The sequence below is a fragment of the Cnephaeus nilssonii genome (assembly GCF_951640355.1).
Source record: "Cnephaeus nilssonii genome assembly, chromosome: 6".
NCBI lineage: Eukaryota > Metazoa > Chordata > Mammalia > Chiroptera > Vespertilionidae > Cnephaeus > Cnephaeus nilssonii.
Genome location: NC_137077.1, coordinates 54,960,171 through 54,986,803, shown reverse-complemented (window position 1 = coordinate 54,986,803; position 26,633 = coordinate 54,960,171). Strand labels below are relative to the sequence as shown.

Here is a 26,633-nt window from a genome sequence, read left to right as displayed (position 1 = left end):
TATAGAAAATATTCCTTTATTAACTTTTGGTCGAGAATATGATTGTATATTTTCAGAAAACAACTCCGAGACCATGTGGATTCCAGCAACAGAGAGGAATCGACAGGACTACTCCAGCCATGAAGACAGAAGAGAAGCAGTCCAGAGATGGAAGACGCCGATGTCGCCTTGCCATACTAGCAGTTAGCAGCTGTGCGTCACTGCAGGTTGCCCAGGACCAAACCAGAGAAAGTCGGACCTCCACCATCCAGAACTGAAATGTCATTGCTGACATGTACACATAAGAAACTGTTTGACATTGAAATTGGGTCTCAAAAGAACTGTTGGCCCAGAAAGAAACTCACTACAGACTGATTCATTTGCCTCTCAGCATAACCATTATTGCTTTTCTCATTTTCGGTTCTTATAAGTGTATTTCTAATAGCACGTGATCTCACTCATCTAGGGGAAATAATGAACAACATAGACTGATGAACAAGAACAGACCCAGAAACAAGGAGGCATGGATCAGACTGTCGGGCCTCAGAGGAAGGGTAGGGGAGGGTGGGGGTAAAGGGGAGAGATCAACCAAAGGACTTGTGTGCATGCATATGAGCCTAACCAGTGGTTAAGGACAACAGGGGGGTGGGAGCATGCATGGGGAGGGGTGTGGGATGGGAATGGGGGGATGAGGACAAATATGTGATACCTTAATCAATAAAGAAATGTGTATATATATATATATATATATATATATATATATATATATATATCCTATGCTTCTCACTCTCTGTGTCTTTGATGCAATTTGACCCATTTTGAGTTAATTTTTGTTATGTGGATATCCAGTTTCCTCAGCACCATCTTAGAGGGTTTTTTTTCTCATTGAATGGTCTTGGCATCTTTGTAAGATGGAAACACAAATAGATTAAAGATGAAAGGATGCCCTGCCCATGTAGCTCAGTTGGTTGAGCATCATCCCATGCACTGAGGGATTGGCATTTTGATTCCCAATCAGGGCATATACCCAGGGTTCAACCCCAGGTTGGGATACAACAGATAGATGTTTCTCTCTCACGCTGATGTTTCTCTTTCTCTCCCTCTCCCTTCCTCTCTCTCTAAAATCAATAAAAAAAATTTTTTTAAGGTGAAAGAATGCAAGTAAGTAACCAAAAGAGAGCAAGGGTAGCTATACTAACATTAGACAAAAATAGACTTTAAATAAAAAATAGATTACAAGAGACAAAGAAGAACATTATATATTAACAAAAATTCAATAGGGCATGAAGATACTACAATTATAAACATTTGCACACTAAAAGATCATCAAAACATGTGAAGCAAAAATTTGACAAAATTGAAGGGAGAAATAGAAGTTCTACAACAATAGTTAGAGGATTTACTATCCCACTCTCAATAATGGATAGAACAAGCAGACAGAAGATAACTAAGGATATAGAGGACTTGAACAACCTAAGAAACCAATGAGATCTAACAGACGTATGCAGAACACTCTAGACAACAAAAGCATACTCATTCTTCTCAAGTGCACATGGGACAATTTCCAAGGTAAGCCACAAATTAAGTCTCAATATAAAAGAAGATAGATATCATACATCTCTGATCACAAAGGAATGAAGTTAGAAATCAATAGCAGAAGGAAAATTGAAAAATTCACACTTTTAAACAACCAACAGGGCAAAGAATAAATCACAAGGAAAATTAGAAAATACTTAGAGATGGATAAAAACGAAAATACAACATACCAAAACTTCTGGAACATAGAAAAAACAGTGCTAAGGGAGAAATTTATAGCTATAAATGTTTATGTTAAAAAATAAGGAAGATCTCAAATCAGCAACTGAACTCTACAACTTAAGGAACTAGAAAAAGAAGAGCAAATTAAACCGAAAGCTAGCAGAAATAAATAAATAATAAAAATTAGAGCAGAAACCAATAAAACAGAACTTAAAAAAAATATAGAAAATCAATGAAACAAAAAATTGGTTCTGTGAACAAATCAACAAACTTGACAAACCTTTAGCTAGATGGACTAAAAAAAGAGAGACCTCAAATTATTGAAATTAGAAATGAAAGTGGGAACATTACTACTAATCCAACAAAAATAAAAAGGATCAAAGAAGAGTACTGTGAATAACTATATATCCACAACTGGATCACCTAGATGAAATGGACAAGTTCCTAGAAACACAAAACCTACCAATACCAAACCATAAGGAATTAGAAAATATGGTTAACCTATCATTAGTAAGATGATTTGATCAAGTAACCAGAAATCTGACAAAGAAAATTCCTAGCTTCATTAGTGAATTCTACCAAACATTTAAAGAATAATGCCAATCCTTCTCAAACTTAGTGAAAAAATTGAAGAGGAGGTACACTCCCCAACTCATTCTATGAGGCCAGAATTATTCTGATACAAAAGCCAGACAAAGGTACTACAAGAAAAGAAAACTGCAGACCAATATCTCTCGTGAACATTGTTTAAAAATCCTCAAAAAATACTAACAAACCAAATTCAGCAGCATATTAAAAGAATTACACACCATGACAAAGTGGGATTTATTCCTGGAGTGCAAGGATGGTTCAACATCTGAAAATTGATCAATGTAATATACCACATTGGCAATGAAGGAAAAAGACCATATGATCATCTCAATTGATGCAGAAAAAGCATTTGACAAAATTCAACATCCTTTCTTGATAAAAAGCATTCAACAAACTAGGAATAGAAGGAAACTACAACATAATAAAAACCATATGTGGAAAACCCACACCAAACCTCATACTCAATGTGAAAGACTGAACACTTAACATTTGAATTTAATAAGGTAACTCTGAAAATCAGATTCTCCCTCTTCCCCAGGGTTTGCTGTTGTTTTGGGGTTGGGGAGGGGGGTTGTTGTTCATTGTTTGTTGTTGTTGTTGTTGTTGTTTTTGGATATTTTTGTTGTTGTTGTCCCTGTACCAAGGATCTGCCTAAAAGTATAAACTTAAGGTCTTCTTGGGTCTTTTCTGAGCCTGTACCTTTCCCTACGCATGCAGAGTGACTTTCTAATTTCCCTTGTATATGCCATTGTTTTTAATGTTCTAGTCTTTAATGTATAGTTCCCAAAAGGGGGAAAAGAGAAAAATTAATAGAGAAAAAAAAGGGCATCAGCCCTTTAAATATCCTGTAGGTCATTTCAGACAGATGAGAAGCAGTTTGCAAAAATGGGAGGAAGTGTAACAATGCCACCATCTCTTTGAACCTCTGTGAAAAGCAGCAGCAATAAGCAATCATAAGCAATCAGAGCAGATCCCAAATATATGGAGGACAGGGTGCTTTTTGCCCCCATCCCTCCTGCCTGGTTCCCACAATCTGTATACAAGCTGTGTGCCACAAGGCACACTAGTGAGAGATGAGCAACTAATACTGTGCTAACAGCTGAAAATGGCCAAAATTAGCTTCAATTTACCTCCCAACCCTCCCCCTGGAAGTTACAAGCCTTTAATAGACTCTAGAAGTCCAAAATATTTACATTAGACAGATTCCGCCAGTGTAATTTTATCTAGGTGGGGAGATAGATTTCTGTTGCTTCCTATTCCACCATCTTCCCAAGAATCTTCAAACCATATTTTAGTGTTTAATAAGTTATCAAGCTTGAGTTATCACTTTATAATTTATATTTAATCAAATTTTAACTCAAAAGAAAGAATCCTACTAACTTCATTATGTTTAAACCTTTAATTAACCACCTATACACACAGTGTCTTTCAGTCTGGACATAGGCCAAGAGATGTTTGCTGGGACAGCTAGAAGATGCAGTTACCAGTTAAGAGGAACAGATTAAAAAAGAAAAAAAAGAGGGACAGATAAAAGGACCATGTTTTCTGAATTCAAAACTCAGATCAGGGCTTGACAAAAGATTTAAGAATGATTATGTGAAAAATCTTGTAAATATATAAAAATTAGCCCTGGCCACCAAGTGGCTCAGTTGCTTGGAGCATCATTCCATACACCAAAAAAGTTGTGGGTTCGATCTCCAGTCAGGGCACATACCTAGGTTGTAGGTTGATCCCCGTTCCGGGGTGCACACAGGAGGCAACTGATCAATATTTCTCTCTCCCCCCACCTTCCTCTCTCTCTAAAAATCAATAAAAAACATATCCTCAGGTGAGGATTAAAATACACACACACGTTTAAATTGCATTGTAAATTCAATGTACTGGCCTTTACTAAAAATAAAGAAAGCCCTGACCGGTGTGACTCAATTGGTGGGGTATCATCCCATTCACGGAAGGGTTGCCGGTTTGATTCCTGGTCAGGCCACATGCCCAGGTTGCAGGCTTGATCCCTTACTCTCCCTTCCTCTCTCTCTAAAAATCAATAAACTATTCTTTTTTTTTTAAATATGTTTTTGTTGATTTCAGAGAGGAAGGGAGGGGGAGAGAGAGATAGAAACATCAATGATGAGAGAGAATCATTGACCGGCTGCCTCCTGCACATCCCCTATGGGGGATCGATCCCGCAACCCACGCGTGTGCCCTTGACCAGAATTGAACCAAGGACCCTTCAGTCGACAGGCCGATGATCTATCCATTGAGCCAAACTGGCTAGGGCAATAAAGTAATCTTTAAAAAATTAAAAATTAAAAAATTTTAAAAATCTAATAAAAATTGTTCCCAGAAAACACCCAGCCGGTATGGCTCAGCAGTTGAGTGACAACCCACGAACCAAGAGGTCACCAGTTCGATTCCTGGTTGTAGGCTCAATCCCCAGTGGGGTGTATGCAGGAGGCAGCTGATTGATGTTCCTCTCTCATCAATGTTTCTATCTCTCTATTCCTCTAACTTCTTCTCTCGCTAAAAAAAACGAAAAAAGAATCAATAAAAACATATTTAAAAAAAAAAAAAATACTGTCCCCAGAAAACTAAACCATATAGTCTCCACATACATATTGAAAGAAGAGCAGAGAGTGGGGTAGGCATTGATCACTGAATGAATTATTTTCAACTTTCATCCATTATATGTTTTGATCATAACATCTCAACAAATGTCCTATAAATAAGATCAGTACGTTTTTCTTTACACTTAATGTAAATACCAACAGTGGTCTCCTATCAACATTATACAAGGGTACCACTTCACAGTTTTCTTAATCAAATATTAAAATAATCATCTATATATATAAAAGCCTAAGCAACCAGCCGATTGGCCAACCAGTCGGTATCTATGACACGCACTGACCACTAGGGGGCAGACGCTCAATGCAGGAGCAGAAACCACAGGCATGGAAACATGGAACAGACTAATGAATCTCAGAGGGAATGGGGGAGGGAGGAAGATGGAAAGAGATTAACCAAATATCTTATATGCATACTAGAGGCCCAGTGCACGTGCACTGGTGGGGTCCCTCGGCCTGGCCTGCAGAGATCGGGCCAAAACCGGCTCTCCAACATCCCCCGAGGGGTCCTGGATTGTGAGAGGGCACAGGCCAGGCCAAGGGACCCCATCAGTGCACAAATCCATGCGCTGGGCCTCTAGTATGTGATAAAAATAAAATCACAAGAATCAAAAACACAAGTACAATGTAGAAAATACAAAAACATAATTGATTTTCCTTATTCACCGAATGATTGGCTATACAGATATAATTTTTGCCTTGAAGTTTAAGGCAGTTTCATTTTTCACCAGAGTTACATTTTCTGATAATATGCTAGAATCAGCATCTTCTGTCTTGTCTGTATTTAATTGATCATTTATGTTTTATACATTTGTGCACCTGAGAACCATATTTTCTTCATGATCACTGAGGCTCTGTAATATAAAATGTCATTGCCTTCATATATTTGAGTAATACCGATGACGGTTTTGAAAGTCTCTATGAGCATATTTTGCATATGTCTTGTTATGTGGGATCCTTCCAAAAGGTTCATGGTCATTGAAACAAGATTCAAAAACTTCATCAACAGCCTTTTCAGCTACTTCTTTGCTGACATTCCTAACAGCCAGGATAGAAAGAATGGCTCTGTCTCTGACACAAGTCTAAAGAGAAAAAGAAAAACAAAAGTATGTGGCTTTAGTTTTATATGAAAATTTAATCATGAAATAACAACATTTTATATAATATCTGAACCATAATCAAAACTCATTTTTGCCCTGGCTGGTTTGGCTCAGTGGATAGAGCGTTGGCCTGTGGACTGAAGGGTCCTGGGTTCAATTCCGGTCAAGGGCATATGCCTGGGTTGCTAGCTCCATCCCCAGTGGGGGGCATTCAGGAGGCAGCCAATCAATGATTCTTCCTCATCATTGATGTTTCTATCTCTCTTTCCCTGTCCCTTTCTCTCTGAAATCAATAAAAATATATTTTCAAAAATAATAATGAACAAAAACTCATTTTCCTATTATTTCATTCTGTCATTCCAAAGAAGAAATTAGCTCACTCTAAAATTATTTAGGTATAAGTAAAACCTCCTTCAATTTTCTCATCCTTTCCAATAACATAAGCAGATGTCCTTCTGTGAAGTTCTAGACAGTGTTTGCCAAACAATAACTCCCAATTGGCAAAATCATAGAAAAGTGGATAAATAAGGTTTTCTGGTTGGATTTTTAATAAAATTTAAATAAATGTAAAATATACTTTACTTCTGTAACTCTCTTCCTTTGCAGTTGACCAAATGCTAGGTAACTTTTCCTTTGAGAGAAACACTATCCCCTGCAGGCAATAGGAAACCATACATATATACACATAGTTTGAAGATGTCTTCATTTTTCAAGGGAAAAACAAATCAAACAACTTTTTTTTGTTTCTGAGTGTTCTTTGCATGGGTGTTCAAGTTTTCTTTCTAAGAAAAAAATTTACCTAATATACATTGTAATAAACTAGAGTTTCTCAGTATTCTAAATATTTTAAGAAACATAAGGTCACCCGGCCAGTGTGGCTCAGTGGTTAAGCGTCAACCTATGAACCAGGAGGTCACGGTTCAATTCCCAGTCAGAGCACATGCCTGGGTTGTGGGCTTGATCCCCAGTGGCAGGCATGCAGGAAGCGGACAATCAATGATTCTCTCTCATCGTTGATGTTTCTATCTCTCCCTCTTCCTTCCTCTCTGAAATCAATAAAAATATTTTTTTTAATTTAAAAAAGAAAAATGGAAAGAAAGAAAGAAAGAAAGATAAGGTCCTACCATTCCAATTCTTGAAGAGCTTTTACTCATTTTATTTCCCCACTGGCACAAACTAAAACTCAAAAGAATGGCATTTAACATTTTCCTGAAAAAAACAAACACTGGTTCTGAAGGCTGTGCATCCTGTCAATCATTGATTTTCTCTGCATGTTCCCAGTTTTACTTGGCCTGGTCAGCATGCCCAGCCTGGAGATGCTCACTGATACTGGAATATAAAACAGTGCTTCTCAACCTAAATTACACCAAACACTGATTTTTAAAATAAACCCCAGGCATAGAGGAATAAGAAGGAGAGAAAGATTGGTACAAAGCCACAACCGCAATTGCCAGAGAGGAAATTTCTCCCCTCCAGGGGGAAAAAATGGTGGTAAAAATTTGTCTCCTGGAGACACAGGGAGATACAAGTAAGTATAGATCACCATTCAGATTCACTTCTTTCTAGATGTAATAAATTTCTGTTAAAAGTGTGCAAATTTACTATCAGTTACTGTGGTTGATGTTTGTTTGTTTTTTTAATATATTCTTACTGATTTCAGAGAGGATAGGAGAGGAAGAGAGAGATAGAAACATCAATGATGAGAGAGAATCGTTAATCAGTTGCCTCCTGCACGCCCCACACTGGGGATCAAGCTCACAACCTGAGCATGTGCCCCAACCGGGAATCAAACTGTGACCTCCTGGGTCATAGGTCCATGCTCAACCGCTGAGCCACACCAGCTGAGCTGCTGTTTATGCTTCTTGGGTACAAAAGCAGAACTCCATTCCCTAACACTCTTCTCCCTCAACCAGGCTCCCACTACCTCCCCGTAGTTACTTCCTGTTGCTAGTTCTATTCATTTTCTGCTGCTGCTACCCAAGGTTTTGAGAGAGAGAGAGAGAGAGAGAGAGAGAGAGAGAGAGAGAGAGAGAGAGAGATACTTCTCTTTCAAAGACTCTGGGCCCTGGATCACATGCTTTAACCACATTATCCTCTTCTTCCAACCTTCCCGCTGAGAACCTGAACACACAGGCCATCCAAATGCAGCCCAAGCTGTATTTACTGGAGGGGAGGCTCAAGGATCCCAGGGCACAGAAGACATGTGGCACAGCAGCTCAGCGCCCTATCACTAAGCTGACCTACACAGGCTGAAAGCATAAGAGCCTTTCCTAAGGCATTACCCTCTCTAGGCAGCAGACTTCTCCTCTAGCTCCCATTCACAAAGTCACACCTTCTCTTAGTAGTTCACTGTGAGTTTCTTCCCTCCGCCCCAGAGATGAGTGACTCTTCTCTACAGAACCAAGGGCCTTCCTGTGGTTGTTCCAAGCCTATCCTTTTTTGCATCTACTATCCGGTTGAAACTGCTATCCTGATGCTTATGACCCTCACAAATCGGCCCAGAAAGCTCTTCACACAGAAAACCTCTCACCAGCCTTTGTCCTAACTCAGAGCCCCCTGGTTGCTATGGGCAGAACTGCTCATTCACTATCGGTCCATTGGTTCCATGCTCCTCTCCCCGTGTCCAGCTGTGGCGGATAGATGTATGATGTGATAGCAAAGCTCTCTAACAGGATGATCCCGCCTCTAATTTTCTTTTGGGTTTTTGTTCTTAGTTTTGACTACAAAACCCCTCTCAGTTCAGTTTATCATACTCAATCTGCACTAATCCAAAACTTTGCTATGATGTCATACATCCTTTAAAGGCGCACTAATACTGGCACACAGCCGTAATCTGTGCTGCAGTGAAGTCTCTTCTGACAGGTATTACTTTTTTTTTTTTTTTTTTTGCAGAGAGGAAGGGAGAGGGATAGAGAGTCAGAAACATCGATGAGAGAGAAACATCGATCAGCTGCCTCCTGCACACCCCCTACTGGGGATGTGCCCGCAACCAAGGTACATGCCCTTAACCGGAATCGAACCCAGGACCCTTGAATCCGCAGGCCGACGCTTTATCCACTGAGCCAAACCGGCTAGGGCCAGATATTACTTTTTTATCTTGAGAATACAGTGGTAGTTTTAAAATGTAAGCCCAGGACTGCCAGGATAAAAGGAAGACAGGCTGTGACTTCATTTCCACTCCTTATCCACCCCATCCACAAGTATCCCAAGAGCGAGACCATCATAGTTCTTTTCACTATTAAAATCTGTCAGTCACACAGCTCACCCATAATTATAAAACAGAACTAAATTCCATCTATTTGGCTTAAACGGTATACAGTTTGTATTCATTTCATGTAAGTAGTTCTTTCAAGTTTCAAATACTAAATGTACTTCTCATTTCTTTATTATTTCCACTCTTAGCACTCTTACAGGTAAGTGATTTCATGTTAGTTTTTACCTGATGGTGTTGTTTTAATCCAAAATGTAACCTGAATATTTCATTCACAAGTGAGCAGTCTCCACTGAGGTTAGCAGCTCGAATCTATCACAAAGACAGAAGGCAAACAAAAAGAAAATAAGTGTCCAGGCTCTCTACCTTTATAACAACCAATTTTTTTAATTGTAAAAAATATGTAAAAGTAGCATGCTTTTCTGAGATCAGAGTAACTGTAAGACTTTTTGAAAGAAGTTTTTAAACTCTATTGACTCCAGAAGTTCTTCAATAAGAAAGAGAGCAGCTATCCATGAGCTAGGTCAGACAATGCCAAAGGCACTGGGCTGAGTGTGCATGACAACCTGAAGTTAGGACATATTTTCTAATTTACTACATTTTTAAAGGAAAAAGCAGCTTTAATGGATAAAAAAATCTTGGAACTACCCACGTAGATTCTACAGCTAACCTGGCCACATTTTTGCTAATTCACTGCAAACAGAATGACCCACTTCTTGTTACTTTACAATAACACCGTCTTATTCCTCTGAAGAGCTCAAGGCACTTACACATTTTAGCCAACAGGCATTAATCCTCATAACACCCGAGAGAGACCTATTTAAAAACTCAGGATTCACTAATGAACAAAATAAACTGATGAACAAAATAGAAACACAGGCAGGGATACATGGAACAGACTGACAGCTGTCAGGAGGAACGGGGCGGGAGCGGGGAAGGGGACACTGGATGAAAGAAGGTGAAGGGATTAGCCAAAGAATACTATATATGCCTAGCCCACAGACACAGACAACAGTGTGGTGAGGGCCAGAGGGAAGGGGGAGCAGGGGATGGGTGCAGGTGGGCAATGGGTGGGGGGTGACATCTGTAATAGTGTCAACAATAAAAATAAAGTTTAAAAAAAAAACCTCAGGATTCAGTCTACTCTCCAAATAATGAGTTATAATTAAATGCAGTGAGGTTGCTTATTAATTTTAAGGGAAAGAGAAAATAATCTAAGTTACAAAATATAAGCTTGAAATTTATATTAGTTTTTTAACTTCTCAATACATTGCACTCTTTGATTAATGAAATGCAAGTATGAAATACTTATGTCTCTCTAGGAGTATATTTATATATGTACATTTATATATGTATATTTTTTAGAGCAATCCAAAGTGCTTTTTCATAAATACCTTTTTACGTTTTACTCTAGAGCAAGAAAGGATCTTTACCTAAAGAAAGCAGTACAGAAAGCCAGTTAGGAACCCTGGTTGTAAACCTGCCTCTTTCACTTACTGAAGTATGGAATCTAAACAAATGCCTCACTTTCCACAGATACTAAATGAGGATAATAGTATCCACTTCCATGGGCTGTTGTGACAACTATATAAGGATCCACAAACGCTTTCCGTGCTGATAGCGCTCTCGCAAACATGGAGAATGTTCCTAAAACCCGCTGGACTTTCTGTAAGAAGTGGGGCGAGCAAAACCCCACAAAGTAACAATACAAGATGGGCAAGGATTCTCTGTGCACAGGGAAAGCGGCATTACGACAGGAAGCAGAGTGGCTGTGGTGGGCAGACTAAGCTGATTTTCCACAAAAAAGCTAAAACTACAAAGAAGTTTGTGCTGAAGCTCTAGCCAGTTAGCTCAGTTGGTTAGAGAGTTTGTCCTAATGCACCAAGGTTATGGGTTCGATGCCCAGTCAGGGCACATACAAGAATCAACCAATGAATGCCTAAATAACAGAACAACAGATCAATGTTTCTCTCTCTCTCTCTCTCTCTCTCTCTCTTTCTTGGGGGGCGGGGGTAGGGTAGAGGGGGTTAATGGGGGGGAAGGGGACATATGTAATACTTTCAACAATAAATTTTTGAAATAATAAAATCAATAATTTTTTTTTAATTTGTTTAAAGAAGATTGTACTGAGGCTTGAATGCGTTGAGCCCCACTGAAGGTCTAAGAGAACGCTGGCTATTAAGAGACGCAAGCATTTTGAACTAGGAGCAGATAAGAAGAGAAAGGGCCTAGTGATCTAGTTCTAAGCTTCGTGTTTTGTTTTATTATGTAACAACAAAATCTTGAGGATATGTTCACTTCAAAAGAAAGAATCCACAAACAGAACAGTATCTGGCACACAAACCTCAGTAAATGTTAACTGCCCTTAATTTTTATGTTACATAGTTTATTCCATAAGAAATAGTTTATTATAATTAAAGTTAATCACTACTACTAGGATTAAAAAGATTATATTTAATACAATTCTAAAAAAAAATACTTAAAATTTCTCTGTTGTGTCTCAAAAATTTGTATTCAATAGTTAGAAACAGAAATTCAAGATGAACGTGGGGCTATCACAGAAAGAAAAGGAGTATCTTATATAGTCCTATATAATAAAAGCCTAATATGCTAAGTGTTTGGTTGTCCAGTCGGCCGTTCAACCAATCAAAGCATAATATGCTAATGATATGCTAAGGCCGTTCAACGGCTCGCTATGATGTGCACTGATTATCAGGGGGCAGACACTCCAACCGGTAGGTTAGCTTGCTGCTGGGGTCTGGCCAATCAGGACTGAGCAAGATGGGCTGGACATTCCCTGGAGCCCTCTCGTGATCCCTCCCCAGCTGGCAACCTCCTGCATTCCTCCCCAGCTGGCCAACCTCCCACATCCCTCCCCAGCCCCAATTGTGCACCGGTGAGGTCCCTCGGCCTGGCCTGCACCCTCTCACAATCCAGGACCCCTCAGGGGATGTCAGAGGGCCAGTTTTAGCCCGATTCCTCAGGCCTGGCCGAGGGACCCCTCTGGTGCATAAATTCATGCACCAGGCCTCTAGTGTTTAAATAAAATACTTTAATAAATTGTTCAAACACAGTGTTCTGCAGGGGAAAAGATATCGTTTACAATAAAACTCACCTCTGAGCAGGCCAAATGTCTGACATTGGTGAACCAGTCGACATGAGCACGACAATGATCAAACGTATGAATGAGCTCGTGGGTGACCACTCTGTTCATATGGGCCTGATTACGGATATTATTCTGGCACAAAACAATCTAGGAGGCACCAAAATAAGAGAAGTTCAGTTATGTCTAAAATCCACTCTCATTTCATGGATTCTATCCTCTCTCACACATGAGGGGGACTTACCTGCTTGCATTGCTTCCACCCACTTTTCTCCACTGACCCCACAACTCTCTATCTGTCAAAGTCCAGTCTAACTACATGCCCCATTAAGCCTTCCCGATAACTAACTTCTCCCCTCTCTCCTCTCTGGACTGTAAGAGCACTTAGATTGAGGACAGGTATTCACACACTGTCCTCATTGGCTGACTGTATCAGTGTGTCTTGGACTCCACAGCATTGTATTTAGAGTGTGGACTTTGGAAGAAGCTGACAGATTCAAATTCTAGCCCTATTCCTTACTAATTCAATGACCGAGGGCAAGTTTCCTACCTTCCCTGTGCCTCAGTTTCCTCAACTGTGAAAGGAAATCATTAGAGTACCTACCTCATAGAATTGTGAGAATTAAATGAGAATATATGTAAAATGCTTCTGATTGAGGTTCTGAATGAGCAATACAATGAATGACCACCACTCTCCCACTCTACTAGAATTGCCAGAAAAAATGCTCAGAAAGACCTTCAGAAAGAAGTGCAAAAAGCGAAAGAAGTGCAAAAAGCCCACAGCACACTGAAGAGGACCCTATAAGAATAATAAGGACATGAGAGATCCTAATAATAATAGTTAGCATTCAACATCCATTTATTCAACTGATATTTATGGAGACCTTTTAGATTTATAATCTACTAACAGAGATAGAAATTAATCATTATTTACCAAAATGTTTAAATACATGCAATGACAGCTGTCATGAGGAAAAACCCAGGTTGGCATGAGTACCTACAATGAGAGTACCTGGCCTGGTCTGGAGGCTGGGAAAGGCTTCTCTGCAGAAGGATGTTTAAACTGGGATCCAATGGGTGAATGGTAGTTAAATTTGAGGAGAGGGGAAGGGAGCATACCAGAGAGAACACCTAGGCAAGGGCATGGGGAGGGTTGAAGGAACAGAATGTTTGAGAAGCAGGCTTATGTTTCTGAAGCACAACGTTTGAGGTGGTAGGCATCAGATATGGCTGGTGAGGTCAGCAGTGGCCAAATAATTGAACACCTTGCCTTTATCCTGAAAGCAGTGGGAAGTCACTGAAAGGAAGTAGTGAAATAGGAGGTGCTTTGATTTTATTTTGTTTTTATTCCTTTGACTGTAGTTGGAAAAATAAGCAGAAGATGACCAAAACTGATTCAGAGAGACTAGCTGAAGGCTAATGAAGTATTCTAGGCAAGAGGTAATGGGAACTGAGCTAGGATACAGGAAACCAACAATGTTATCTAGGAGGTAGATTAGATAAAATTTGGTGATGGGCCCAGCCGCCATAGCTCAGTGGTTGAGTGTCAATCTATGAACCAGAGGGTCACAGTTTGATTCCCCATCAGGGCACATGCCCGGATTGCGGGCTCAATCCCCGATGTGGGGCGTGAGGGAGGTGGACAATGGGCGATTCTCTCTCATCATTGATGTTTCTATCTCTCTCTCTCTCCCTTCCTCTCTGAAATCAATTAAAAAAAAATTTTTTTTTTAAATTTGGTGATGGCCCTAGCTGGTTTGGCTCAGTGGATAGAGAGTTGGCCTGCAGACTGAAGGGTCCTGGATTCGATTCCAGTCAAGGGCACATGCCCAGGTTGCAGGCCCAATCCCCCAGAGAGATAGAATCATTAATGTTTCTTTCTTTCTCTTTCTCTCTTTCTCTCTTTCTCTCTCTCTCTCTCTCTCTCTCTCTCTCTCTCTCTCTTTCTCTCTCTCTCTCTTTCTCTCTCTCTCTCTCCCTCCCTCCCTCCCTCCCTCCCTCCCTCTCTCTCTCTCTCCCTTCCTCCCTCTTTGAAATCAATTTAAAAATGTATTAAAAATTTGGTGATGGATAGAATATGGGAAGGGAATCAGAGGTATCAAGAATGATCCTGGCCCTAACCGGTTTGGCTCAGTGGATAGAGCATCGGCCTGCAGACTCAAGGGTCCCAGGTTCGAATCCAGTCAAGGGCATGTGCCTTGGTTGCAGGCACATCCCCAGTGGGGAATGTGCAGGATGCAGCTGATCGATGTTTCTCTCTCATCGATGTTTCTAACTCTCTATCCCTCTCCCTTCCTCTCTGTAAAAAATCAATAAGATATATTTAAAAAAAAAAGAAGAAGAATGATCCTGAATTTCTGGTTTGTATAATAGGATGGATGGTGGTACCATTCACCGAAATATGCAAAACTAAAAGACCAGGTTGGGTGGGGTAGGGGATGGTAAAAATCATCAATCTGAAAAAAGAAATCATTAATCTGGACTTGGACAGGTCAGATCTGAGGTGTCTTTAAAACAACCAAGAGTGGGTATTAAGTAGGCACTTGGATATATGAATGTGGAGTTCAAGAGAGAGCTCTGACCTAGGAAAATAAATGAGATCCCCTTGGCAGAGTATAGAGTGAAAAAGAAGGGGTCTAACTCCAAGAATTAAGGGACTTCAACATTGAAGGGCTGACAGAGAAAGGCGAGCTAGCAAAAGAACTACCAGAAGAGTGCTGTACACCGGGCACCACGGGAAGAAAAGTGTTTGGCATTACCTGCTAATGTCAAATGTATGCATACCATATGACCCAGCAATTCCACTCCTAAATATATAGCTTGCACTAACTTTTTGCACATGTGCACCAGGAGAAAAGTTAAAAAATATTCACAGCAGCATTGCTCAAAGTAACAGTGTTGGAAAGAATCAATATTAGGTAGGGTAAACGGTAGTACAGACACACCATGGAATACTATCCAACAGTGAAACCAAATAAACCAAAGGTATACACAACAACACGGAAGAATCTCACAATGCTGAACACAAGAAATGTTGCAGAAGCCAAAACCGGTTTGGCTCAGTGGATAGAGCGTCGGCCTGCGGACTGAAAGGTCCCAGGTTCGATTCCGGTCAAGGGCATGTACCTTGGTTGCGGGCACATCCCCAGTGGGGGGTGTGCAGGAGGCAGCTGATCGATGTTTCTCTCTCAACGATGTTTCTAACTCTCTATCCCTCTCCCTTCCTCTCTGTAAAAATCAATAAAATATATTTTAAAAAAAAAAAGAAAAAAAGAAATGTTGCGGAAGATGATATACTGTATGATTTCATAAAACTACAAAGTATTTACCTATAACTCAAAGTATTCCATGAATAAACCTTAAGAGCAGGCAACTAAGTAACACATTGTTGGATGTTGAAGCAATTCAGAAAGCAGGGGATGAGTACCACAAGAGTTAGAATAAGGAAGGAGAGATCATGTGATCTAAGAGGGGCACACGGGCTTCCAATGTCCTGGCAATGCTCTATTTCTCACATCTGGGTGGCAGATGCACAGGTATTCATTCTTTATTATGACCAAAGATGTACATATAGTTTTTTTCCTGACTATAAATGAGATGCTTCACAATACAATTTTTAATTTAAAAAAAATGTAAGAGAATGCTCACTGTGTTCAAAACTGCTGAGAAGTAAGATGAAGGTTCAAAATATCCACTCTATTTAATCCTAAGTGGGATGGGGGGGAGGGGGAATGAACTTACCAAGACCCAATCTGAGCGCTATAGGTATTGTGATTACTAATTTACAAGTGAGGAGACTGAGAATAAGGCAATAACTTGCTCACACCCCACAACTAATGAGGCTATTGATACAATCATTACCCATGCTTTACAAATTAGATATCTCACTCCCCTAATCAAAAATTGTCAAAGGTATATATCACTTCTCACCAGGTAAAGGTGAAACTCTTTAGCTTAGCATTCAAAGCCTCCCCCCATATGGCTTACCTTCATTCCAATCCTATCTCCCCTATTTCCCATGTATTCCTGCCCTCCAGCAAACTAGACGACATGCCATTCCACAAATACACCTTGTTCTTCCCCAACACGCCATGTTGGCTCATGCTTCCCCTGTGTGGGCAACAAACAGTCTTTGTCTTCTTTGCCCTGAAGAGAGAGGCTTTATAACCTCTCGCTGCATCTGTTGGCATCTTTCAGTCCATCATGTCACTGTCCCATTGTGGCAACCATGCCCACCTAATAGTTTAACCTGCCTCCCATGGTGTCCTTGTCTGTGTGCATGTCTTATCTCCCCTGTGAAGAGGTAAGCTCCTTACGAGTAAGGACCATGACTAATCCATTTTTTGAATGCCACACAAAGTCTACCAAACGATCCCCAGCATGTGGAAGGTCCTCAGCAAACATCAGGAGAATTGGGAGGAAAGAAAACAACTTGGCAAAAATGCCTACCTGAGACACTGACGCGTCGAAGCCTCCACTGACGTTCCCATTACAGTCTTCACAAGAAAAGTGTCTTTCTCTGTTAACAGCACTAAAAGGCAAGAAGGAATGGGAGACAATGTCCGGAAGCAGTGTGCACGTGGCACAGGGAACTGCCCTGGGCCAGGACACCCCCATCAAATCCCCTCCACACTGACACACAGGAAACACTGGGAAAGCAACTTAACACCCTCAGGCCTCAGTTTTTTCATCTGTAAAGTAAGGATATTATCTCTGACATCTATCCGAGTTCAAATTCTATGAACGTTATGATTCCACAAAGCATTCGGTCAACTAATTAAGACCATATTGGAGATATGATGGGGTTCCTGTCCTTGGGCCAGAATGGTAAGAAGTGGACCTTAAAAGTCACTTCCTGGGGGATGGAGGCATGTGTGGGGAGGGGTGTGGGATGGGAATGGGGGGATGAGGACAAATATGTGATACCTTAATCAATAAAGAAATTTAAAAAAAAAGATTTTAATTAATTTTTTTTAAAAAAGTCACTTCCTTTAATACCCTCAAAGTTAAACAACACCTGGACAGTTCCGACATAACCAGCTGAGATCTATTCTCCATTTAGGAGAATGCTGAGGCTGGCATAGTGGAAAAGCCAGGTTTAGTAATTACTTACAAGAAAGGTTTTAAGTATTGTGTTTAATAAATAACCAATTTGAACGGTAGAGCCAGAGATGTGAAGTTAAAGCAGATGTCTGAAAAGCATAAGGCTTGTCTGGAGAGAATGCAGCCAATCACTACCATCTAACCATATGGAAAGGGCTTTGGCCCTAGCCGGTTTGGCTCAGAGAATAGAGCGTCCAACTGCGGACTGAAGGGTCTGGGGTTCGATCCCAGTCAAGGGCACATGCCTGGGTTGTAGGCTCAATCCCTAGTAAGGGGTGTGCAGAAAGCAGCCGATCCATGATTCTCTCTCATCTTTGATGTTTCTATCTCTCTCTCCCTCTTCCTTCCTCTCTGAAATCAATAAAAATGTATTAAAAGAAAAAAGAAAAGGCTCTGTGGCCTAAAGTGAAATATATGTGGTTCCAGTGTTTTGGATTTTTGTTTTCAGCAGGCAGATTATAGAGCAGCACTTCAAAAAGATTTACTTACCAACCAGAGTGTTTCATGGCATCAAGTAGAAGTTTGACATATGGATCTAAAAAGATATTGATTCGATTATGTATGCTAATTGGAATAAACAGCCAATTAAATTATCCAAACAGCAGTATAAGATGTTATCAAAAAGCAATTCACAAATCTTAATGAAGTTATACTACATTAAAATTTGGTTTTTTTTAGAAGACACGCTTAAATTAACATAAAAGCAAGTCTTTAATGAAATGAAGCACTGATACAAATACCAAGATGGGTACTACCAAACATCTTAGATAATAATACCAAATATGTTTCTAAAGGCCATTTTTAGTTAAATGATGGAAGACTGGGGGGATTTGGGGCCATATCCATAGAAGCAAACAGCAGCATCGTATCCAGATTCAGAGAAAGGCAGTTAAGTAGCCCCACTGCTCTCTATCGGGTCAGACCCACTGAAACTCGGTGTCCCAGTCTGAGTACCACACTCTCCACGGGACCTGCCAGCTGAAGCTCTTCCTTAGGGAAGGCGGTTAGAACAGCCCAGGACCATGTTCAGTAAGATGCAAGGATTGTGGGTTTGGAAAGGAGGAACAAGACATAACGAGGACCACAGTAGCTTCAAATATTTACAAGGGTACCCGTGTGGGAATAGATTCAGTTGCTATTTCTTAAGAGGACACACAAGGACCAAGGGGTAGAAGTTACATGGGGCAAATTTCAACTCAGTATGAGAAAGGATTTTTCCAACAATTAAAGCTTTTGATACAATAGAGGAGTAGCCTCAAGGAACAGATAGCCGCCCTAGTCAGTTAGTTGCTCAGTGGTCTGAGCATCAGCCTGAAGGGTCACACAACTTGCTTTGAAGAAAAAGAAAACAAGTCTCCCATGAGGCTTGGTTTCTCCTGTCACCCCAGCCTCAGGGATAGAATTTCAAAGCTGCAGGTTGAAGCTTTCATACCACCAACAGGTTCTCCCAGTAGCCCTCCCCGGGGAAGGTTGAGGCCTGTTCATTCCCACGGGGGTTCATGTCCAGCACCTCACATCCCATCTCAACTTTTTCCTCCACCGCTTGGTTCTTCCACTGCAAGAACATCCACCCTTTATTCAGCTCCTGATACGCTGGCACTTTACATTCATAAAATCTATTCCTCACAACCCTAAAAGAGGTCTTTTCAGCCCTCTCCCGCCCCTCCCCTTTCTTCTTTGCAGATAGGAATAGAGGGGATCAGAGAGTTAAATCACTCTTATACATCTAATGGAGAGGGACCAGAATTTGAACCAATGTCTAATCTGCATCCCATGTTCTCTCCACTGTGTTCCACTGAAACATCTTAAAAGCAAGGTCTTTAGTCATCTTGGCATTTTATTTTCCCACACCAGAACCTAGGAGGTATCCAATACATACTCTAAATACAATGTCATTATTCCCTCTACTCCCCTTCCTCCACCCACCTCCCTTGATTCCCTGTATGCTGGTAAACTTGTTGGAACACCTTGGGGTGGTTGGGTTTTTTATTATTGTTGGGATGGTTGGGTTTTTTAAACCTTGGGGTGGTTGGGTTTTTTATTATTGTTGATTTGAGAGAGTAAGAGAGAGAGAGAAACATTGATTTGCTGTTCCACTCATTTATGCATTCATTGGTTGTTTCTTGTATGTGCCCAGACCCGGGACCGAACCACGGCTTTGGTGTATGGGGATGATGCTCAAACCAACTGAGCTACCCAGCCAGAGCCGGGTGGCTGACGTTTGAACTGTGACTGGCCGACTATGAATCAGTAACCTTGCTAATTTAGGACACGTACGTTTGAGACTGATTTCTAAATGTGTCTGAAGTCAACTTGTCAATGTCCATACGTTAAGAACTCTCTAGCGCAAGGCCCCTGGGAAGAGAGGCACTGGTCGGCAGGTAGTTGAGTCCTTATGGAACCCACAGCAGTGGCTCTTAACGGTTTCGGGTCGTGGGCGTCTTGAGGATATAAAGAAGCTATAAACTCTCTCTCCAGAAAATGCACTTAGGTGCATGTACACACGATTTCCCAGTCCATTTCAGGGGTTTCTACACTCTGCGGCCCATCCATGTAGGAAGGCTACAGGCCCCTTACAACGAAGGGCAGGTTTGTAAAACTGTCGTTTTTGCACTGCCAGCAGTAAGTATGCCTTAACTAACGTGGCTCTTCAAAACTCCGCTTCACCTTATCAACAATAAAAGATATATATATATTTTTTTAAAAAAAAAAACACACTCTGCTTCACCAGACCTGAAGTCCACATATTGCTGCAAAACTTACACAAAATCAGATTACCTGTCAGACCAGTGAGTGTGACAGAAAAGGGCAAACTCCTAACCCGCTTCCCCATTCATTCCACAGGCAGGAATAGGGCCACCTTGGAAAAGGGAACAGGCCCAGGCCCCCCACTGCCGCCCCCATAATGCCGACCCAGCCTGGTCTCTCCGCTGAGCTGCCTAGGACCCGGCCCGAGCCGCCCCCGAGGCTGACCCGGAGCCCCGGAACCAGGGCGCCCGGCCCTTCCCTGCCCGCCGCGGTCTGCGCCACCCGCGGCCCCAGCCTCGGTCAGCTCCTACTGGTCTGCAGCGTCCTCAGGAGCATGAGCTGGCACTTCTGGTCGCTGGTGAGGAAGCTGGCGAGCACGCCCGGCTGGGGCTGCTCCGGAGCCAGCTGCTCGGCGGAGGCTTGGCCCGCGGCGCCCGGAGCCCCTGCCATGCCATCCGCGGACCCGGCGCCGCTCCCTCCCGCCTGCGGCGCCCGGGCTGAGGCCGGCAAAGATAGCCACCCCCGCGCCAAACGCACCGCCGGGCCCTCCCTCCGCAGGGCGGACCGGACGCAGGGCGGGGCCTGGGCAGGGCGCGGGGCGGGGCCTGGGCGGGGCGCAGGGCGCGGGGCGGGGCCTGGGCGGGGCGCGGGCCTGGGCTGTGCGAGGGGCGGGGTCTGGGCGGGGCGGGGCGGGGCGTCCGCTTTGCAGGCTGCACCTCAGGGTGGACTCCCCACAAGCGTCGCCCCGCAGCCCGCCTCCTCGTGGGCGATATTGGCCAATGAGTCCCCTTCTCCCTCGGAAGGTTTCTGCCGCCGCCCTCTCCCCGCAGTTCACCCCTGCAGGCTATTGCAGCCTCTGACCTGCCTCTCCCCTCACGCCCCAAGCCAAATTGAAAGCGGGGGTTTTCAGAAATGTTTGACAGCTACAATTATAACGACTGGTCACATCAAAATCCCCAAACTATAGGACCAACTACTTTTTTTCTGCTTCATCTGGGCCCATTGACCCACTCTACCTTCCTAACTCATACTTCCATCTTTAAGCCCCTTTCCTCAGTCCTTATCACATCTACCAGCTCCACAGGGCATTCCAGATACTGTAATCAAAATTAATCTCTCCTTGCCCTCCCAGGGTGGCTCAGTTGGTTGGAGTGGCATCCGATAACACCAAAAGGTTTCGGGTTCAATTCCAGGTCAGGGCATATACCTAGGTTGTGGATTTGATCGGGGTGCGTAGGGGTGGCAATCGATGGATGTTTCTCTCTCTCTTTCCCTTCCACTCCCTCTAAAATCAATTTTTAAAAAACAAACATATCTTCAGGTGAGGATTTTTTTAAAGTTAACCTGTCCTTATCTCCCAATATGCAAAGTACTTTGTACCTGTTATGGCTTTCATCGCAGCCTATCAGATTTTAATTTATTTGAGTTTCCTTTTCACACTAAATTATTCAGTTCAGCCTTGGTTAGACCTTGTCCCCATATACCAGTGATGGGCAACCTTCTGAGCTCGGTGTGTCAAACTTCGCCAAAAAACTGAGTATAACTTGGGTAGTGTGTCACTTTGAGGAAAAAACATTATTTTGCAATATTTATAGTTTAAATAACGTAAGTGTATAATTGTTGTATATAATTATATTTAATAAACCAAAAACTAAATATTTAACTTACCTGCTTAGTGACTTTTTTGTTCATCCGTCAGTCAGTTTCTTTTGTTGGTCTTGATATTATTTAGCTTGTGTGGGGTGCCGTGAACTAAGATAAGTGAGGGGGAGGGGGAATTCTTAGCTGGCTCGTTGGTCTAGGGGTATGATTCTCGCTTTGGGAATTCTTTAACTAACCTGCCTATTAGTGACTTTTTTTTTTAATATATTTTATTGATTTTTCACAGAGAGGAAGAGAGAGGGATAGAGAGTTAGAAACATCGATGATAGAGAAACATCGATCAGCTGCCTCTTGCACAACCCCTACTGGGGATGTGCCCGCAACCAAGGCACATGCCCTTGACAGGAATCGAACCTGGGACCCTTCAGTCCGCAGGCCGACGCTCTATCCACTGAGCCAAACCGGTTTCGGCTATTAGTGACTTTTTTGTTGCTGAATTTCATTGGCTAAATCTTCAATTGAAGGTTGGTATTTTGTACACTTCAGGCCCAAGCAAGCACTAACTAACTTCATCTGTCAATCTGTTTCTTTTGTTAGTTTTGATTTTATTTAACGCTGAGAATAAGGCCTCACAAAAGTATGTAGAGGGAAAAATTGTGAGTAAAGCCATTGCTATATTTTTCAGGGTGCTAAAAGTGTCTGGTAGTCGATTCCAGGCACTCCAAATTTCCTGTTCGTAGTGGCACTCCTCTTGATTCTCCAAGCGGCACCTTTCCAGATTCTCAAGCTTTGACCTCAAGTCGACAAACACCTGAGCCCAGATACTGTCTTGAAATTCTGCAAGTTGCATCTCCAAATCATCAATTTGCATCCATTGGAAACCATTTAATTCCAAACTACTGTAGACTACTACATCAGGATACTTAATTATTTTCATGGTCTGCTCTAGACTTCTAAATTGACTAAATCTATCACTAAACTGGTCAAGTAACGAGTCTAAAACATGCTGGTACTTCATATGCAAGAGTTCCATTTCATTTTGTACAGTTGCACTGGCCTTCTCAAAATACTTTGTTACTCGAGGAAAATACTTATAAGTTTTAGTTTCTACATCTCGCTTGAAAATTTTAACTTTACTTTCAAATGCTTTTTGTTGTGGAGCGGATGCGAGTGAATGACCACTGGAGCCCAGACCAAATTAAAATTTAGGGAGCCTTTATTAGCCGGGCGGCCGGACGATCCGGCGACTGCTCTGCCATTCTCCACGCAGGGAGACCAGAGAGCAGCAGCGACCCTTTGTGTAGGACCGCTTTTAAGCACATTAACCACATCCGGTTTTTGCAGAACAAGTAACCCAAGACAAAACAGTTTTTCCCAAGCAACGTCAGGATCATGCCAATGACGACAATGTTATTCACAAGGTCATCCTGTTCTTCAGAAAGCCGACAGTGTTCTGTGAAAGAAGGCCTACATACGTGCTGGGAAGGGGCCATAAGTCCCTATCTCAAGGCCTGGCCTGGTGTCAGCAGTGACATCTCTATCTGGGGCATAGTCCACGGCCTCTCTGGAATGCTCAAAAATTCCCACTCTCCAACACTTTTATGTATCCAAACATAACGTCAATACTTTTGCCAAAACCTTGTAACTTTAAGTTCAGTTCATTAATATGAACAGAGATCTGTAAAAAACATCAGGGTGTTGACCCACTTATCATCATTAAGCTGAGGAAAGTTTCCCAGATCCATATCGTCAAGAAATATCTTAGAACTTTGCCTCAGCTCAGCCATCTTACATTATTGTACATCAGCAGTCCACTGTAGGTGGAATCAACCTCCAGTAAAAGTGCAGAAAATTCTCGCTTGTAAAGGGGGCGAGCAGCTATTAAATTAACTATTTTTGTAACAACTGACATTAAGTCGTTTAAGTCGGTGAATCCTGCCTTGGCACATAAAGCCTCCTGATGGATAATACAATGAAAAGGCACAATCGGATGTCCAATAGCTTATGTAAACAATTTGACAAATCTGACTTTTTCCCCCACCATATTTGGTGCCCCATCTGTCGTCACTGACACAACTTTAGAGATATCAATGCTTAGGTCACAAAATGTTTGTATAACAACCTTATACAAACAATATTTTGCTTCCTGATTTACTTGTTGACACTGACTCACTGATACTAACTTTATCAACTCTTCTCTCATTGTGAGACCATCAGAATATCGACCAATAATGGCCAACTGAGCATGTGATGTGACATCAGTAGTTTCATCAAGAGAGATCGAAAAATATTTACACTTCCTTATGTCTCTCTTTAATTGATGTTGTACGTTTGTGTTCAGTCTCATTATTCGATTCCTACTACAACCCAGCAAAGTAAGTATTATTATCACTATGTTGCCAATAAGGAAAGTGGGCTCAGTAAAACTGAATAATTTATCCAGGACCACACAACCAGCTTCCAATCTAGCTATGGAATGAAACACATATATATGCAAAACTAGATCATTACAAATTACTGTGTTTAGTATGGAAAACTCAAGGGAGGCCAGCTAGAGAAAATGGGCTTGAAATGGACCATAGCCTATAGACAAATTTTTAAAATATTTCCATTGCCGAAACCGGTTTGGCTCAGTGGATAGAGCGTCGGCCTGCGGACTCAAGGGTCCCAGGTTCGATTCCTGTCAAGGGCATGTACCTTGGTTGCGGGCACATCCCCAGTAGGGGGTGTGCAAGAGGCAGCTGATCGATGTTTCTCTCTATCCCTCTCTCTTCCTCTCTGTAAAAAAATCAATAAAATGTATTTAAAATATATATATATATTTCCATTGACCCTTTTTTTAGGGAGAAAGAGAAGGGAGAAGAGAGAGAGAAACATCCATGTCAGAAAGACACATCAATCGGCTGCCTCCCGCATGCCCCCACTGGGGATTGAGCCTGAAACCTGGGCATGTGCCCCTGACCAGGAATTGAACCAGCAACCTTTTGGTGCATAGTACAATGCCCAACCTACTGAGCCACACAGGCCAAGGCTGGCCTATAAACAATTGAAATATTATTCAGCTACATGAATAAACAAAGAAATGCAAATTAAAAGATGACTCCCTACCAAATTAGCAAATATGTTTTCAATATTCATTCTAAAGGCACCAGAGAGAAACCTAGAATAATTTATGCCAAAAAAAACATAATCAATAGTTGCCCAGGTGTTACATTATTTATTATGTTCTTCTGAATTTATGGGGGTGGAATGGGCATTCGAGGAAATGCCAATAACTAATTTAAAAAATAAAAATAATTACCGCAAAGAAATGAGAGTATGGGCAAAGATTTTTAGCTGTAAGGATTTTCATTTCTGGATGGCAGCACTAATTAAAAGCAAAAAAGGATTAAAAGTTTACAGGTCCAACAAGAGGTACCATGGAATACATGCAGCCATGTTGTTAAGTGTCTTTTCTCAAATGTGTTCAGAAAGTTTTTAAGTTACCAAACAGCATACACAACGTGATTCCTCCTGGAAGACTGCTCCAAAGTGTCCATAGTGGTTGTTTCTGATGGGTTCGATTTGAGCGTGGGTTTGTTTTGCTTAGCTTGCCTTCATCTTCTATAGCAAAACGAATTGTTTTTATAAGAAGTTGTTTAAAATTCTCTAAATATACCTCAGCAACAAATGACATTGCAAATCATTTTTTAAAGTGCTTGACGCCTTTCAGCTCGTTAATAATTAACAGACAATCCATTTATATAGTCTAACAGAAATTCGGTGAGATTATAGCCTTCCCTCGGCATTCCCATCATCTCGAAAGCTGGGAAAGGACAAAACAGTCCGGCGCCCTCGGCGGGAGCCCAGCACACGGACCAATGCCAGGCTAGGAATAACCGGCATCTACTTCCGGAGGAGTTAGCCCTCCGAGCCGGAAGTGAATGAGAGAGGGTGCGCAGCATTCTGGGTAGAGTCTGGAGAAACGTGTTGGGTCCGCTGACTGTTACCAGGGCAACCGGAGGCGATTGACGGTTACCCGCGGTGTGGAGTAGTGAGCGGGATAGGCTAAGGTGCTCAGAGTGTTGGGATGAGCGGAGAGGGCATGAGGCCCTTGAAGAGGCGGTTGTCCCAATCGGAGGTTCTCCAGCCCAGTCCCGCGGGAGCGCCGGCCCGGGATCTGGGTGGGTCCCGCCCGGGTCCCGCCCGGGTCCCGCCCGGGTCCCGCCCTCTAGTTCTGAGCCTCGCAGGGAAAGGAGGTGTGGCCCATAGCTCCTCACTGTCACTGCTCGTTTTCTGCCTCCTTGCAGAAAATGTAAGTTGAGAATTTCTAATTTACATTGTAATATCGTCTAATGTCAAAGAAAATTATTCTTGCTTTTAATGTTGTGGAAAATTTTTTAAAAGAAAAACGAAAACTCACCATTTAACTACCCAGAAGTAACGTAAAATTTTCATGGGTTACTTATCAGTTTTTTCTCTGTATGAATATTCTTTACATAGTTGAGTTTATTGGGGAAAACCCATTTTGTATCCTGCTTTTTTTTTTCACTCATATATGTATATATGCTATAATTCTGATATTGAAATCTTTTGCAATAAAGAAGGCACTGATTAACGTAAATCTGTGGTGAGGTGAAGAGAGAAATGAAGGGGGCGCAGCATGTGAAGACCGTTCGTTCTAGAAGTTCGGCTGTAAAGGAAAAGAGAAAGGTCAGTGGCCAGAGGAAAACGGCAAGTGAAAGAGAAAGACTTGGGGCTTTTCTTTAAGAAGAAGAGACTTGGTGATGTTTCTTAGTGCGAGAGAGGGAAAAAAACTGGCAGTCAGAGTTACAGATGCT

General features: G+C 41.9%; 1 protein-coding gene across 4 annotated transcripts; it reads right to left on the bottom strand.

The window, feature by feature from the left end:
- Window positions 1-5,440: 5,440 nt before the first annotated feature.
- ATP23 (ATP23 metallopeptidase and ATP synthase assembly factor homolog) lies at window positions 5,441-25,329 on the bottom strand. Of its 4 annotated transcripts, none has more exons than XM_079774374.1 (6): window positions 25,312-25,329; window positions 17,953-17,998; window positions 16,810-16,891; window positions 12,373-12,510; window positions 9,486-9,569; window positions 5,441-6,028 (listed from the first exon to the last, which is right to left on the bottom strand). In XM_079774374.1, exons 2-6 carry the CDS (start codon window positions 17,967-17,969, stop codon window positions 5,825-5,827), a joined length of 525 nt encoding a protein of 174 aa, XP_079630500.1. In that variant the 5' UTR covers window positions 17,970-17,998; window positions 25,312-25,329; the 3' UTR covers window positions 5,441-5,824. The 4 variants fall into 4 exon arrangements, with proteins under 4 accessions (XP_079630500.1, XP_079630498.1, XP_079630501.1 ...); XM_079774372.1 differs by lacking the exon at window positions 25,312-25,329 and adding an exon at window positions 20,523-20,752; XM_079774375.1 differs by lacking the exon at window positions 25,312-25,329 and adding an exon at window positions 20,377-20,385.
- Between the last annotated feature and the right edge of the window lie 1,304 nt (window positions 25,330-26,633).

Coding starts and splice junctions, on each gene's coding strand:
- ATP23 (XM_079774372.1), bottom strand. CDS start 20,661: ATGGCAGGGGCTCCGGGCGCCGCGGGCCAAGCCTCCGCCGAGCAGCTG. Junction 17,999..20,522: donor CCTGAGGACGCTGCAGACCA/GTAGGAGCTGAC, acceptor ATATCTTTTTAG/ATCCATATGTCAAACTTCTA. Junction 6,029..9,485: donor GATTAAAACAACACCATCAG/GTAAAAACTAAC, acceptor TTTTCTCTTTAG/ACTTGTGTCAGAGACAGAGC.